At 47.2% G+C, this 15072-nt stretch overlaps 2 protein-coding genes across 2 annotated transcripts in view; one reads left to right on the top strand and one right to left on the bottom strand.

Moving 5' to 3' along the window:
• The window catches only part of cyth3a (cytohesin 3a), a 30428-nt gene extending 26397 nt beyond the window's left edge, over nucleotides 1–4031 (top strand). Inside the window, exons 11-12 of the mRNA XM_080020726.1 lie at nucleotides 944–1098; nucleotides 2521–4031. Coding sequence (XP_079876852.1) covers nucleotides 944–1098; nucleotides 2521–2593 — 228 coding nt within the window. The 3' untranslated portion in view covers nucleotides 2594–4031. The remainder of the gene's footprint in view (nucleotides 1–943; nucleotides 1099–2520) is intronic.
• Nucleotides 4032–4038: 7 nt separating this feature from the next.
• usp42 (ubiquitin specific peptidase 42) lies at nucleotides 4039–13367 on the bottom strand (the record flags this gene model as incomplete). Its single annotated transcript, XM_080020725.1, has 16 exons — nucleotides 4039–5382; nucleotides 5462–5742; nucleotides 5838–6923; nucleotides 7013–7095; nucleotides 7389–8015; nucleotides 8105–8261; nucleotides 8355–8455; nucleotides 8586–8726; nucleotides 8816–8927; nucleotides 9017–9099; nucleotides 9220–9290; nucleotides 9372–9439; nucleotides 10039–10138; nucleotides 10395–10505; nucleotides 10656–10862; nucleotides 13130–13367. 16 exons carry the CDS (start codon nucleotides 13365–13367, stop codon nucleotides 5348–5350), a joined length of 3501 nt encoding a protein of 1166 aa, XP_079876851.1. The 3' UTR covers nucleotides 4039–5347.
• Between the last annotated feature and the right edge of the window lie 1705 nt (nucleotides 13368–15072).

Here is a 15072-nt window from a genome sequence, read left to right as displayed (position 1 = left end):
CCCCATACACAGCAAGCTGTGATGCACTGTGTGTTATGACACCTTTCTATCAAAGCAGCAATTTGTGCATCAGTAGCTCTTCTGTGGGATCGAACCAGGCATGCTAGACTTTTTTACAATTACATTGCATTTAGCAGACGCTTTTATCCAAAGCGACTTACAATTATTCAAACACCGACGGACGCAGCCATCAGGAGCAATTAGGGGTTAAGTGTCTTGCTCAAGGACACTACAGCATGCTAGCAGGAGGAGCCTGGGATCGAACCAGCAACCTTTAGATTACTAGACGACCAGCTCTACCTCCTGACCAGACCAGACCAGACTTCCCTTCCCACGCGCATCAATGAGCATTGGGCGCCCATGACCCTGTCGCCAGTTGACCATTTGTCCTTCCTTGGACCACTTTTAGTAGGTACTAACCACTGCATACTGGGAACACCCCACAAGACCTGTTGTTTTGAAGATGCTCTGATCCAGTGGTCTAACCATCACAATTTGGTCCTTGTCAAAGTCGCTCAGATCCTTACGCTTGCCCATTTTTCCTGCTTCCAACACTTCGACTTCAAGAACTGTTCACTTACTGCTTAATATATCCCACCCCTTGACAGGTGCCATTGGAATGAGATGAGCAATATTATTCATTTCACCTGTCAGTGGTTTAAATGTTGTGGCCGATCGGTGTATATATTTTATTCTAATTCTGTGCAGTTTTTTCTTTTTCATTTAGCTCACATAATTCATTTCACTTATCGGCCGTTTGGGGAACAATTCGTCCGACAAAACTCATTGTATACACTTCCATTAAAGTTTCCACAGTATCAGACTCTCTCCTTTGGGATAACCGATAAATTCAGTGATTTAAAGCCATAAATCATGTGATTTGTGATAAATACTGAAGTATGCGGCGAATTAACCTTGAGCTGCTCCGCCGTCCTTGTCCTAGAACTGCTTCGAGCTCTACAACCCAAACCACAAGGGTCAGGTGATCAAGGCCTGCAAGACGGAGGCAGACGGGCGTGTTGTCGAGGGCAACCACGTGGTGTACAGGATATCGGCGCCAACGCCGGAGGAGAAGGAGGAGTGGATCAAATCCATCAAGTGAGCGAGCAAGAGACTTGTTAGCCTTTATCCATTTCCACTGAAAGGGCGAACACCGGGGCCGCTCCCACATGTGGCTTTCTCATCTCTGACCTTGACCGAAAGAGGCGAGGTTCACACACACACACACACACACACACACACACACACACACACACACAGATTTACACAGGTGCACTGGACGCTGATAAGACTTATGGCTTCTTTGTGCTTTCAGCTGCAGACCTGACATCTTTTTTTCATGTCCACTAACCAAACGCTGCCTGGTTAATTAAGACGCTTCTGTGAGTAATTGGACCTTGCGGGTCCGTCGATGCGTTCGCTGAAGCCCCGCGTCTTCGCAGGGCTCCTCCGCCGATCGATTGATGTCCGAGGAGAAAGCGGTATCAGACGACCCCCTTCTTACGGGAAATGGCCTTGGCAATGAGGGACGGGGCTCTATTAAAAGGAGAGCTTCATGGGGTGCTTGACTCTCCCTCTCCAGCCACAGGGAAATCCTGTTTGAGATGTGGATGTGAGGGGGGGTCACAGAAGGCAGCAGAGGCATTGGTTGTTTTTTTTTTTTTTAAACAGGATTTCATTTTAGTGCATCGACTTTGAGGCGTCCTCCCGTGCAGGAGATAGCACAAGCCCAGCGTTGTCCCTGCGTGTTGTCCTGGCTTGCTCTACAGTCCTAACACCGTGGCTTTAGAAATAAGCAAACCTTACCTGCGTACACTTTATTTTGAGACGTTTTGGGACAAAAAGTGGAAGATCCCGTCACCCGATTCTCCCTTTTTTTTTTTTAAGCCAGGCATAAGGGCGTCTGGGTTTTTGTCTTCCAGTGGGCCGGTAGCCGCGGTTTGAATGATACAAGGCTGGACTCGGGTCAGGCCGGTTCTGCCTCGCCCAACACTCTGTGTCTTGACTCAGCTACTGTGTTGGCAGACTGTCCTGTGGTCAGCGCTTTCACACACACTCACACACACACACACACACACACACACACACACACACACACACACACACACACACACACACACACACACACACACACACACACACACACACACACACACACTCTCTGACTCAGGGGCAGGGATAGCCATTGGTCCAAGGGTTAGTGTTTTGTGTACACACACACACACACACGCTTACTCTCTCAGCACTTCCGGTGGTCTTACTGATGGGAAAGCAGTGGATTACTCAGCTCTATTCTCATGCTGATGTGAGACATTGAGAAAACACAAGACTGCTCTGTGCAGGGACGTGCGAAGCCTTCACACAGCACTGTGGACTGTTTGCCCTCTGCTATTTAAGAAAAATGATTCGAATCACAACTGGGTGCACCTTCATGGAGTCACCAAAAAACCCCAAATCTGTGAAAAATGATCTCTAATCCCATGAAATCTCAATTGTTTTCTTCTTCCTTCCCTTTCGCAGAGCGAGTATCAGCAGGGACCCCTTCTACGACATGCTGGCGACCAGGAAGAGGAGGATAGCCAATAAGAAGTAATGACTGGACTACCATCCCATCCACATTTCAGACACACATGAAGTGAAACCGTTTTGTCCTCTACACAAAGGACTCACAAATGCGCCGGCGCTCAGTTCTGCATCTCAAGTGTCAGATGCGTTTGTCGGACATGGGGACCCCGGAGTGCAGCCGGCGCGTGCCCGTGTCCACCTCGGGACCGGACGATTCAAGAGACGATCGCGGACCCCACGCGTTTACCGGACTGGATTAAAATAAAGTCAATAAAATTAATTTCAAATTGAGGCTTCACCGAAGTACAATTCCGAACCCCAACTGGAGAGATGGTTAGAACTGGAATCACCATAGCTGAGACAACGTCGCCCTCCAGTGGCCTAAGAAGAAATAAACACCCACAGAAGTCATTAAATAATCATAATAAAAGGGTGGTGGAAATGAAGGAACCGCCACCAGAGAAACTAGGTCGGTACTAGTTTTCAGACCCATTTCTCCCACCCCGATGCCCCCTTCCAGTAAAGTCGAGAATTGGGACAAAAAGTTAACTGGGGGAATAAAAACGATGAACTGTCTAAATTAAAACATCCCATTGTATACATCCCGAAATCTGCACAGAATTGTTGGATTTTTCTCCTTTTCCATGTATTGAACCATCCACCTCCTTCATCGAATCCACCTCTTTTCCATATTTATTTATTCTAAGTTTCATTGACAAAAAAAAAAAAAATGTTCTTCTTTACATTTGTCATGTATATAATGTACATACGGTTGTATTGCCCCCTCCCCCTTTCTTTCTGTTTGTGATTATGTAGCATGTAAAGTGTCATGGCCGTAGCCCATACCCGTTCCATAAGTTGTACGAGGAAGCGCTCCTCGTGTGGTGTCGCTATTGATCTTGACAGAGTGAACAGGTCAAAGCTGGGGAAAAAAACAACAACCTTGTTTAGAGTCCATGTGGTGTGAGTACTGAACGGGAAGGACCGGGGGCCTCGAAAACAAAGCTCACGCCAAGCGACAGTGGAGCAAATACATTTTGATTTAGACAGTGAACAAAACACAAATAAAAACAATCTATATTGACAGATATATACAATGTAGATCAAGAGAGGCGCGTGTTGTCGTGAAGTGATTGACAGCGTTTTTTGTTTTTTTTAAAGCCTGAGGGTCTTGCTTAATGGACAATGTCTTTGGTCTTTTCAGCGTTGTGGATGATAACCCGTATTCCGCTCTGCTCAAAATGCTAGACAAATCTCTGATGGGGCAGCCGTGTGTGTGTGTGTGTGTGTGTGTGTGTGTGTGTGAACCTCAACACCAAGAATTACAATCCTTCTACATAATCTTCCATACAATATCTACAAGTGTTTATGTCTTATGTCAACATGGGAAACTTGACTACACTAATAAAAAAAATAAAAAAAAGAGTGCAGTGCAGTACAAATCCGGACGAGACGAGAGCACTTCAAGCTCCAAACACAAGTTGACTTTTAGGTTTTGACTTTTTTTTTTTTGGGGGGGGGGTTTGATCGGTGAACATCTTGTAAACAAAGTCAGACAGAAAGCGAGTCAGTTACAATTTCTGATATTAACAAATGTATTAAGGCATTTTTTTTTTTATGTATACCGCATACAATGTATAAATTTAGACATGCTATTGTTGTATTGTTGAAGAATAAGCCATTTTTTCCAACTTTTTTTTTTTTAAGTAAAAAAACAAAACAAACACAACATCAACCATACCTGTATGCGACTCGTGTCTGTAGAATACGGTCGAAATTCTGTGGAAATTATTTCTACAAACAAAAGCAACATCACAAACTAAAAGCTATTGATAATCCTGATACAGGACTATTGATGTATAAAAAATAACTGATAGTACAGTTCAAAATTAAATTCACAGTATTCTTTCTTTTCGGGGTTAAAAGAAAAGACTGTATTTGACTATTTAAAAAGCAAAACGTGAAGAAAAAGAAAAAAGCTCCACATCCATGTTATAATTTAGACATTTTTTTTTATGCTTTTTTTGATTGCTTGAAATAAGAGTACAAAGAAAGAGACAAAGAATGGAGGGGTTGACGTGGGTCCGAAAAGATTGAACTGAATCTTAGGCTTTAGAGTGGAAAAAAAAAAAACCCCAAAAACAAAAAAAAAAACGGACACAAAACAAAAACAGGGAAATGTCCTCAAGTCTGTCCAGGGTAGAGTGGAGAGGCGTCCGTCCGCCGAGGACTTCGCTGCCGACGCTACGCTCGTTTATCTCACCAAAACGTCCTTCCACCCGAATGTGTTAAAAAAAAGCATCTTTTTTTTTTTTTTTTTTTTTTAAAGGCAAAATTAAAATTAAAAGAGGCTCCATCACAGATATGTAAATAGTGACATCTTGAAAAAAAAAAAAAAAAAAAAGCCCCCACTTGACGACGTGACACTGAGTTCATTTTGTTTTCCTTTCCTTATTGGGGTGAACCGGGTGGACGTTCACTTAGTTTTTCAAAAAGTCCTGAGTCTTCCACAGAGCAGCAGCTGAGATGTATGAGCCCGTTTGCATTTACACAAGTATATATTAATCTTTTTGCGGTTTTGCTTTTAAATCGTAGATGTCCTCTTGAGGTGAGCGACTTTTTTTTTTTTTTTTTTTTTTAGATCATAGTTTGAAGAAGTTCCAAAGTTTGAAAAAGCGAAATCGGGGTGGTAAAAATACAGTGTATTCCCAATGGTTCAGCACCGCATCCAGAAAAATAACTAAAAACGCCGATCTCATTCCTTTGCTGTTCATTTTTGTGTTTATATAAATGTGTTTTGTACAGTATTTGCAAGGTCTGAAAGAGAAGAGGACATGGTTAGACTCAGCCAGCTGGATGTAAGGGCCATGACGGATCAGTCATTTTGAGGACATACCAGTCTTTCCGTGGAGATGGTTCGTGGTTGCCGTGGGTGACTTGGGACCGGAAGCCGCCCGTCGCTCCCAGTCACCATCGCCGCAGTCGAAGCGTCGCCTTCTCTCCGGGACGCCGCCGCCGTTATAATCGTCGCCGTGGTTACGGCGCCTGCATTTCTCCGTGGGCTCGGACGTGGGCTCGGCCTCGCTCTCAGAGTGGTGCCTCCTCTTCCGCTTCTTCTTCTTGTGTTTGGAGGACTTGCCTTCAACTGGCCTGTCTGAGGAGTCCACGTCCGAGTTCCTGTTTGAGGGGAGAGACCAGAGGATGAGGGCTTAGACTCGCCAAAATACATTTTGGCAAAATACATTTGAGGTATGGTTTAGTTTAGAACTCACCCGCTTCCGCCATTTCTGTCCTTGCCTTTCGATTTCTTCTTCTTCTTGCTCTTTTTGTGTTTTTTGGTGCGACGCCCCTCAGAGCCATCCTCCCGGTCCCGCCTGACGGGAGTGGCGGGCCCCCCCTTGTCCTGGCCGTCCCGGCCAGGGGAAGCAGAACAGCCCCTGGCCTTAGCGAGGGTCTCCGGGGGTGCCGGAGCAGGGAGGGGGCCGTGGGGTTCCCTCTCACGGGCGCCAGCTTTCTCCTCACGGCTCCCCCAGCGGCTGCGGGGCTCCTGGCGGTGGGCGTGGCTCTTCTTGTCGTGCTCCTCCCAGGAGCGGTGGCGGTGGTAGTGGTGGGAGCAGCGGTCGCGGTCACGCTCCCTGGGGTGGTGAGCCGTACGCTCCCAGCGCCGCTCCGAATCCCAGTCACGGTGGTGGCGGTCGCGGACGGGCGAGCGGGTGCGGTAGGAGCGAGGGTGGTGGTGGTGGTAGTAGTGGTGGTGGTGGTGGTGGTGGTCCCTCCTATAGCGGCGAGCGCGGTCGCCGTCTGAGTCGCGCTCCCAGCTCCTGTCTCTGTTGTGTCTGTCCAAGTCTCTCCCGCTCCAGTCCGAGCCATGGCCTCTCTCTCTCTCCCTCTCCCTCTCCGGGGACGAGCGGCGCTCCCTCTCGCCAGCCCTGCAGTCGGGCTTGGCGGAACTCTGCTCCCTGCTGCTCTCGCTCCCCACGTCGGGGTTGCTCGCCAGGCCGTTAATCCGCGTCGGAGCCTCAACGCAATGTTCCTTCGCCTCCTCCTCACCGCCATTTGCCCCGTGTGCGACCGCAGCGTCTCCCACGGGGTTGGTGGCGCGTTCCGGAAGGATGGCCGGCGCCGCGGGTTTGGCTTGAGGCGGCAGGATGGGATCTAGGTCGCCGGAAAGAGAGGGGGCGGCTGTAGCAGCGACCAAAGACTGAGCGCTCGGCGAGGTCTGTTTTGTGGGGAGGTGGGCGGGGAGTGACGTAGCCCTTGTGTCGTGCGGGGTGAGATGCGGAACCTGGATGCAGGCAGCAGGAGGTGTGGTCTGAGAAGAGCCAGCCTGGGCGCTGGCAGCACTATACACCTCAAGGCTGTGGAGGAGAAAGAAAAACCACATATTTAGATCGTCCTAGAGGGATAACGTCATGGAGTGTGAACATTATCAGAAGGGTAAACCCACCTTGGGTGGCTGTGGTCAGACTTTAAGCCATTAGTAGCACTCGTGGCCACGTGGGACGAACTGTTTCCATTGGTGCCTGAGGTCTGTGAAGGACAAGACATGAATAAAACGTCATCCACATTTAATATTTATCAATTTCTGTGGGGGGATCTTAGGAAATATGAGGCTGCTGATCGGTAGGGCTACCTTGGCAATATGGAAGAATTGATCACCATAATCATTCTACACTGGTAGCGATATCAAATTAATTATATAAGCCTGTTTATTTCACATAATAATTTCATACATTAGAACACAGGTTTGTTTCCCTGTGATACGACTGAAAGACGAGTAAACCCGGTATTGATTCATCAACCAGCCCAAAATGCATGTGCACCGTATGGGGAGCGCCGGTTCCGTTGACTTTGTGGTGACCGTTGTGATGCCCGTTCTGGCTGGGTGTGGTCACGCCGTTGGTGGATCCGTTCAGCCCGTTGACGCTGTGGTGCGCGCTGCCCTCTCCGTTGGCGGGCCGCGGGGTCGGTCCATAGGCGTCACCTTCCCCGTTCCTCCCGTTTAGGTGGACGTTGGCCGGCGAGCCTTTCCCGCCGCTGTTCTCCTGGTCCGACTCCTCCGAGGACTCGTGGCCGTAGGGCACCAGGAATGAGGCGCCGTCGCCAGAAGACAAACCGTTGACGCGCTGGAGCTGGCGCGGGATGAAGGGGAGGTCGGAGCGCACGGCTGAGGTAGACTGTGAGGAGGAAGAAGAAGCGGTGGAGGGCTGGCCGTAGAAGGATGAGGACGGCCGGGCCTGTTTGCCTTGCCCAATGAGGAAGGAGAGCTTCTGCCGCTTGTCTGAGTCCGGGATCACCGTGGGGCGGATGAGCGTGTGGCAGGAGGAGGACGACGAAGAGGAGGAAGAGCAGGATGGGGGGCCGTGGCTGGGCTTTCCCAGGCCACTGCTGCTGGTGCCGGGCTTGGAGCTGGAGGCGTTGGAGCCATTTCCGTTGAGGTGGAGGGTGTTCTGCGCGAGACGGGAGAAGGAATGGGTTTAAGAAACGGTCTCGGGTCAAGGAGGAGGCACATTGTGGGTTCACACCGACGCAACGGTACCTTGACCATGTGTGGGGCCAACTGCGGGCCGATGAAGCCGGCGGAAGTGTGGCGCGGGGCAGTGTTAATGCGAGGCGGCGCCACCGGCCGCGGGGACGACTGCCCGTGGTTCCGGTTCACGAGGCCGTAGTCCACTCCGTTCTTAGAGTCATTTGACCTAGCGGAAGTATAGAGGGGGTGAAGTCAGTGAGGGAAGATCAACGATTTGGTCGGACAGCTTTTGGCTCGAGATGAACCCGGGTGTACTCACCTGATGTAGAAAAGGATGTAGGCCTGCTGGTTCAGGACTGATCGGATGTCACTGATGGTCACAGAGGAGTCGTTCATGTGGTACCACTGACCGTTGCTGGCCTGCGAGGACAGAAGGGAAGGCCTGCCAGGTTACATCTAATAAAACAGACTCAATGGCAACACTGCATTACCGTAGCGGGTACAAAGGGGGTTAGGGCGATGACAACATCCTTGAATCGTTTGTAAACACCTTGATGTAGCAGAAGTAGTGGCCGGCGTGGCAGCTGAAGCCGGAGTGCACCAGCACGGCATACAGACCGTACAGCTGGGGCTCTCCCTGGGATTGGGACATGAATGGACGCAGGTCCAGGTACTCTGTGTACCGCACGTCCTAAATAAACAAAAACAACACGGAAAACACTCAATTACACTGATAAATACTAATATCACGTCTCCTTCGTTTTGGTTTTGGGTGCCCACCTTGGTGATTTTGCCACCGCTGAAGTTGGCAAAACGCTTGAGGGAGACGGTGAGGACGTTGGAGCTGCGGTGGATGGTGAATCTCTTGGAGGCTGTGACCATTTTTTTACACCTGCGGGACAAGTCAGGCGTTAATTATCAACGTTGTGTTTGTGAAGTAGGGAAGCTTTGCTGGAAGCAGGGAGAGTCAACACCACGCACTTGGTGCACTTGTAGGCGTTCTCTCCGTCCAGTTGTTCCGGCTTGACGAACTGCTCCAAGGCCTTGCTCAGACTGGGAGTCGTCTGCACAAAAAGTGTGAGAAATTTATAAACCATTTAGGAAAATGTGACTTTTCGTGAAGTAAAAAATATATATATATAATAAATGAAAGCTACAAGTCTCTAAACTAGAATCTCATATACCTTGATTTCCAGAGTAACGTCCAAGAAAGGGTCAAAGGTGTCGGAGACTGCCTTGCAGTTTAAACACTTCACTGTTGAGAGTGATTGGTGGCAGTTAGTCGGTGGATTACAAATACATGTGATTCGATTTAACAACAATAAAAAAGGCTCACCTCTGGACCTCAAGTAGCCTCCAAAAACTTGATGGATGAAGCTGGTCGCCTGCGTCTGCCTGTCCAGTCTGCAAAAAAAATAGTAAGCGAATTTTATCAGCACAGAGCTTGGCAACGCTCTACTTCCTGAACTGATTTATTCTGACATTCTATGTGAGAAACTCCTTCATTGTAGCACTCCACAGGAGCAGGTGAGGGAGGGAGAGAAGTAAAGGTAAGGAAAACAGCAGAGGAAATGGAGCAAGAGTAATTACTTCAGGTACCTATTGCCTCAGAATAGAATATGACTCGGTATGTCACGTTATACGAGAGCGAATTTAACAACGTTGTGGATTTAAAACCACATTTGTAAAGCGTGCACGTGTATCCGATCTACTTCTTCAATATTATCAGGACAGAGGGAATTATGAGTAGATATAGATAACATAACGGCTGCCTAAATATTCAAATCCCATGTTGACATTGGACTACATTGTCATTTCAAGCATGATGTCAGAATAAAGTGTTTCTTCAAATAAAGCCAATATTTCACATTTCAGGGTCCAAAATTGTGTATGATGATATCCCATCATGTTTAAATTATCGCCCCGCGCCCATGCGTGTGTGTGTGTGAGTGTATAAAAATAATGATGTATTCTGGTGTTCAGAATGGTAAGGTGTCACTCACTTGGTCCCAGGCAGGCAGGACCTTTGCATAGCATCCACGGTGTACCGCAGGAACTCATGGGCATCCTCTTGGCTTCCATAGCGGAAGTGCTTTGCAATTCCTAAAAATGTGGAGAAAAACATTTAATCACATACATTTATTTAAGAGGAAAAAAAACAACAAAACAACTGCCATCTTACAAATATGACTACATATTAAGTTATAACCCAACGCTTTATATTTCAATATCATGGTAGTTATGCCGAGAAAAAAGAAGCAAGACCACACAAGATTTCCCTCCAAAAATGAAGATAAATGCCATATAGCGCCCCCTATCTTTCGCCTTGCACAGTGACGGTCACTGTCGAGACACTTACGTTTCAGTTCATTGAGGACCCCAAGGGGCTTGATGACATTGCCAGAGTTGGCAAAAACCTGTATAGTGTGGTTTTGCATGGTGCACATCATACAGAACCCGGGTTCATGGCCTACGGAAGGAACAGAGAGACAGCGCACATGAATAAAGCCAGAAACCTCGAATCAATTGCCCATGTCAGGCAGCTATCACAGTGGTGGATTTCTACAGCCGTTCGACACATGAATAATTTACAACTCAATGCTACAGGGATACAACTCACATGTTTTGGAATGCTCTCGTGTAAGCATGTGGTTGGCAAGGGGCGGGGTGTAAGAGAGACACTGCAGGGCGGCGTTGAGGAAGCAGGTGTTCCCCATGTTCTGCAGGCCGGCTCCGATCCGGTGGATCTGGCTCCACTTGAGGCTGAGGCGCTCGGGGGGGAAGAGGACCTTCTGTGGCAAAACGATGCCATCGGTGCTGGTCATCACTGGGCACGTGGACAAACGCAGTAAAAAGAGTGTGTTCACATGCAGATTCATGGCATTGGGTGAAGTATTATTGAGATCCAAACGGCAACAATGAAAAGCTGACGGGTGTATGCATTTGGACAACTTCATCTCGTTCTTCCTTTTAACGCGTGCGTGTTACATGCTGCCAGAGCCAAGCGACGCAACACACCAAACCCAGCTCTGGAATCAAGTCCCAATTGGGTCATGCGTTCAGGCAATTGATTATGCCGTCCCCTCAAAGCCCAGCCAGCTTACATAACAGGAACAGACCTGCCAACCTTGGGAAAATATTTTGAGTACCACAATAGTGTAACAGGGAGTCTCTGTACTGCAGCTAAATGACACCATCAGTTATTTACAGCGTAGCTGTCTCGTAACGAGGCTCCTCACATTGTACGCAAGCTACTACAGCTTAATATATACAGTATACACATTCATATCCTTAGGATATACCACTTGAAATGCATCATCTTGATGCATCATCATCGTCACGATTTCCCTTTTTTCCCCCCTAAGTCCGACCTGCAGATTACAATTTTCTGATCTGCTGTACGTCGATGACAAATACATCATGTGATCTGATCACGCTCACAGGATTGGACAGCTGCACATACGGACTACAACTCTAATTTTCAGTTATCACAATAGTGAGATTTCTGGTTTTAACACTGTTTATTATTGTTCATTATTCACCATGGAACAATAATAGAACATGAAACTATCACTGAGTTCCAATAAAATTCCAATAAAACTCTCACCAGGTTTTAGTAGAACACAACATATAGCTAACATGGAAATGTCCAGTTCAAACTTCAATTCAAAGTCTCTTTCACTTTCAAGTGCAAATATAAATTTCTAATAAATGGCCGACTCTTCTGGATGCCAGTCTTGAAGTCCTCCTCCGCTCACTGTGCACTAAACCTAATGAATCACATTGAACGACTTGTTTTACTGAGTAACTAGTCGAGAACAGAGTCTCAAAAAATAGTCTATCCTTTCATTACGAGTGGAGCTCATGCACTAGGAACAACCAGAGCAGACGCTTCACTGTATTTAACGACAGATACTCAGCCTGCACAATGTCAGAATATTATCAGGCGATAGATAAATAATTTATCTAATCTTCTTTGTTTACCTTGAAGTACCTCCATACAGCCGACATTTTCCTTCTTTTGTTCTCTTTTTTGAGCATCATCTATGTTAGTATCGGGTTTGAGTATCGGATCATTTTTACGAGTACATGAGCACAGTATGGGGTGTTCAATTTTGACCGGCACAGAATCGGAAAATATATCTGACACTGATCGCCAATCACCGGTCATAGCTGAAAACCGGCCGATTCGGGTCACTGGCAGATCGAAGGGTGCAAACGTTTTATATTTTAACATGGTCACAACGGTCACATTTTGGTGCAGGATTATTACTCCCCCACTTCCCATTTTACCTCAGCAGTGCAGGGTTATGCCTCGTTGGATAATAAAGTACCGCTCAGTGCGCTGCGAATCAGTGGATGCTGAGTGAGTGAGAGGAGAGGGAGGGGAGGGGTTACAGAACCACAAGCACAAGGTCGGAGCATCTGGTCCAATCCGAGGGATGTAGTTTAAATACCGGTATAAATGTACGGTATTGTTTTGTATTGATTGTTTTCTGAATCTCACACACACACACACACACACACACACACACACACACACACACACACACACACACACACACACACACACACACACAGTTTTTTCTTTTGCATAGTTTCAGCTGGCATTTCATACCTGCAAATTTTGACCAAGAATTGTGTGGTTGATACACAAAATGTGTGCAGGTTGGCAGGTCTGCAGGAAGGAGGAGGATGGCAACATCGCACCATTAAACCCATTCTGTCAGTTACACCGGGGGGGAAGGCCAAGGGACATGTATCTATAGTTTCATGAGCAGACGTCCTCAAACTTTTGCTGCCGTTCCGCTTTCCTCAAGTACCAGTTCAAAACTGCGGCCGCAAGTGTGGCAGAAGTTTGTCTAAGACTCCCCAATTCCGGTCACCACCTCCGCATCTCCACACGTGGCTCCGAGAGGCAGGAAAGATTCTGGGACAGACAAATGGTCCGGTCCAGGGAACAGTTGGCATCAAGGTGGCAAGTTTTAACTCCGGAGGGACGGAGAGACTGTCAAAGGTTCTTTGTATAAAGTCGCTCGGTTCAGTTGCTGTTAAGCACCGTGACATGCACCTGTTGAGTGACCAGGGCCCTACCTTCCTTAGGCCGCTCCAGCGAATGGGTAGTGCTATTGTAGACCGTGGCTCCGGGCGTGGGGCCCAAGCAGCCTACGGGCACCTTCACCCTGGGGGAGTCGTCGGGCATGGCAGGGCCAGCTCCCCAGCTGCTGGAGCAGCTGCCATCCATCCCCGCCTCTCCACTGGAAAAGGGGGAGCGCTTGCACCCGACTGACTCGATGTCAGACTTCTCTGAAGATCTGTCAACTATGGTCATTGTTCATTGCTGTAAAAGAGCCGTGCAAAGGATAGATCCCCATTAGACAGGGTCCATTTTGGCATCACAAAAAATCAATTCAAGGACTTTAAAGTTTTGTTTAATTTTTAATGATTTCACACAAAAAATTAAATAATCCAATTTTCAATGTGATCTTTATTAAATTAAGAGATAATCATGTCATTGTCTATTTATATTAGTATATCTATAATTAATTTGCTATTATAAGTGTCTTTTTCCAACCATGCTGGATTAAATTTCCCTGGCATAATCTATGTTAAGTAATTCTGGTCTTTTTTTCCCTACTTAATTACGATTTAAATAACAGAACCAGTGGGAATATCACAGGTTTTCAATGACTTTTCAAGCACCTCAGCACAAAAAGGGGCTTTTTTCAAGGTATTCCAGTACTAACATTTCTCAGGACAAAATTCAAGCATATCAAGCACCTCAAGGACCCTGGTGAGATCGACGTACCAACAAAACATAACTGCTTGTATTGTTTTTGTATTGCACTTCATGTTTTTACATTAATAACGGATAGCAGGTACTTGATTGACTGAGCTTTTTAACCAGCAAAAGACATGAGAAGTAACACATTTACATTTAGTAACACATATTTTTCTAGCAAATTCTACGAGGCAGAAATCATAAAAAGTGAAACTCATCTTTATATCATATCAGAGCATGAAAACATTTGCGGAAATAGTTATTTGTCGTTTCTTTTACTCCTGCCCACTGTTCTGGTTTATGAATCTTATTTGAAATTATTACAGATCACTATTTTCTATTTATTAAAAAAAGTGTGTGTGTGTGTGTGTATATATATATATATATATATATATATATATATATATATATATATATATATATATATATATAGTCTTTCGCCCTCTGTTTAACACTGAGCCAAACTTGTTTTTGTTTAAGTGCTCTATCACACACACACACACACACACACATATTTTCTTTTTTTGACAATTGATAAGAACAATCGAGTTTCACATTCGAAACGAGTCGGTGTTGGAGACCAATTCGTCTTGTTAAACGATATGACGAGATCACAGGAGACAAGATTACAAGACGCAAGGAGGAACACGTTGACGCCACCGGTCCCTCCCACCTTCCGTTAGCCCACCGAGCTAGCAGCGCGCAAGCTAGGCCTCTACACGCAAGCCGTGGAGAATGATTAGCCCGCCGTTACCATTCGCGAGAGATCTCCGGCTCCTTTTCGGGCACTTCGAGTCGCCGCGATTGTTCGAGTGCGATTGTGGGGGGAGGAAAAAAAAAACAAGTTAAGTGTTGGCGCGCGTCTAGCCGCAAACACCATGGCAACGGTGGAACGCAACAGCATGCTAGCGCATCACAGAGGGGGAAGCTAGCGCTCCGCCGCTCTTTCCGACATGACACCCGTTGACTGGGAGCCGGTGAAAGGCGACCGCGCCGGACCCCGGTGCGCCGAGGCCGCGGGGAAAACGCGTTCGCGTCCTTTCCGTGTCGGCCGACCGTCGAACGATAACACCGCTCACCTGTGGTTTGTCGTTAATGCATTAACGGACGTTGTAAATCCATTCCGTATTTCCAGCGGGCGTCCGGCGGTGAACAATGACGTAGTTACTTGCCCCCACGGGTACATCCGGGTATCCGCGGAGGAAGCCGATTTTCTGATTCGCTTATTTTCGACGGAACGTGATCCGAGCCGCCT

Source organism: Zeus faber, assembly GCF_960531495.2.
Source record: "Zeus faber genome assembly, chromosome: 20".
NCBI lineage: Eukaryota > Metazoa > Chordata > Actinopteri > Zeiformes > Zeidae > Zeus > Zeus faber.
This window is presented reverse-complemented; position numbering and strand designations above follow the sequence as displayed.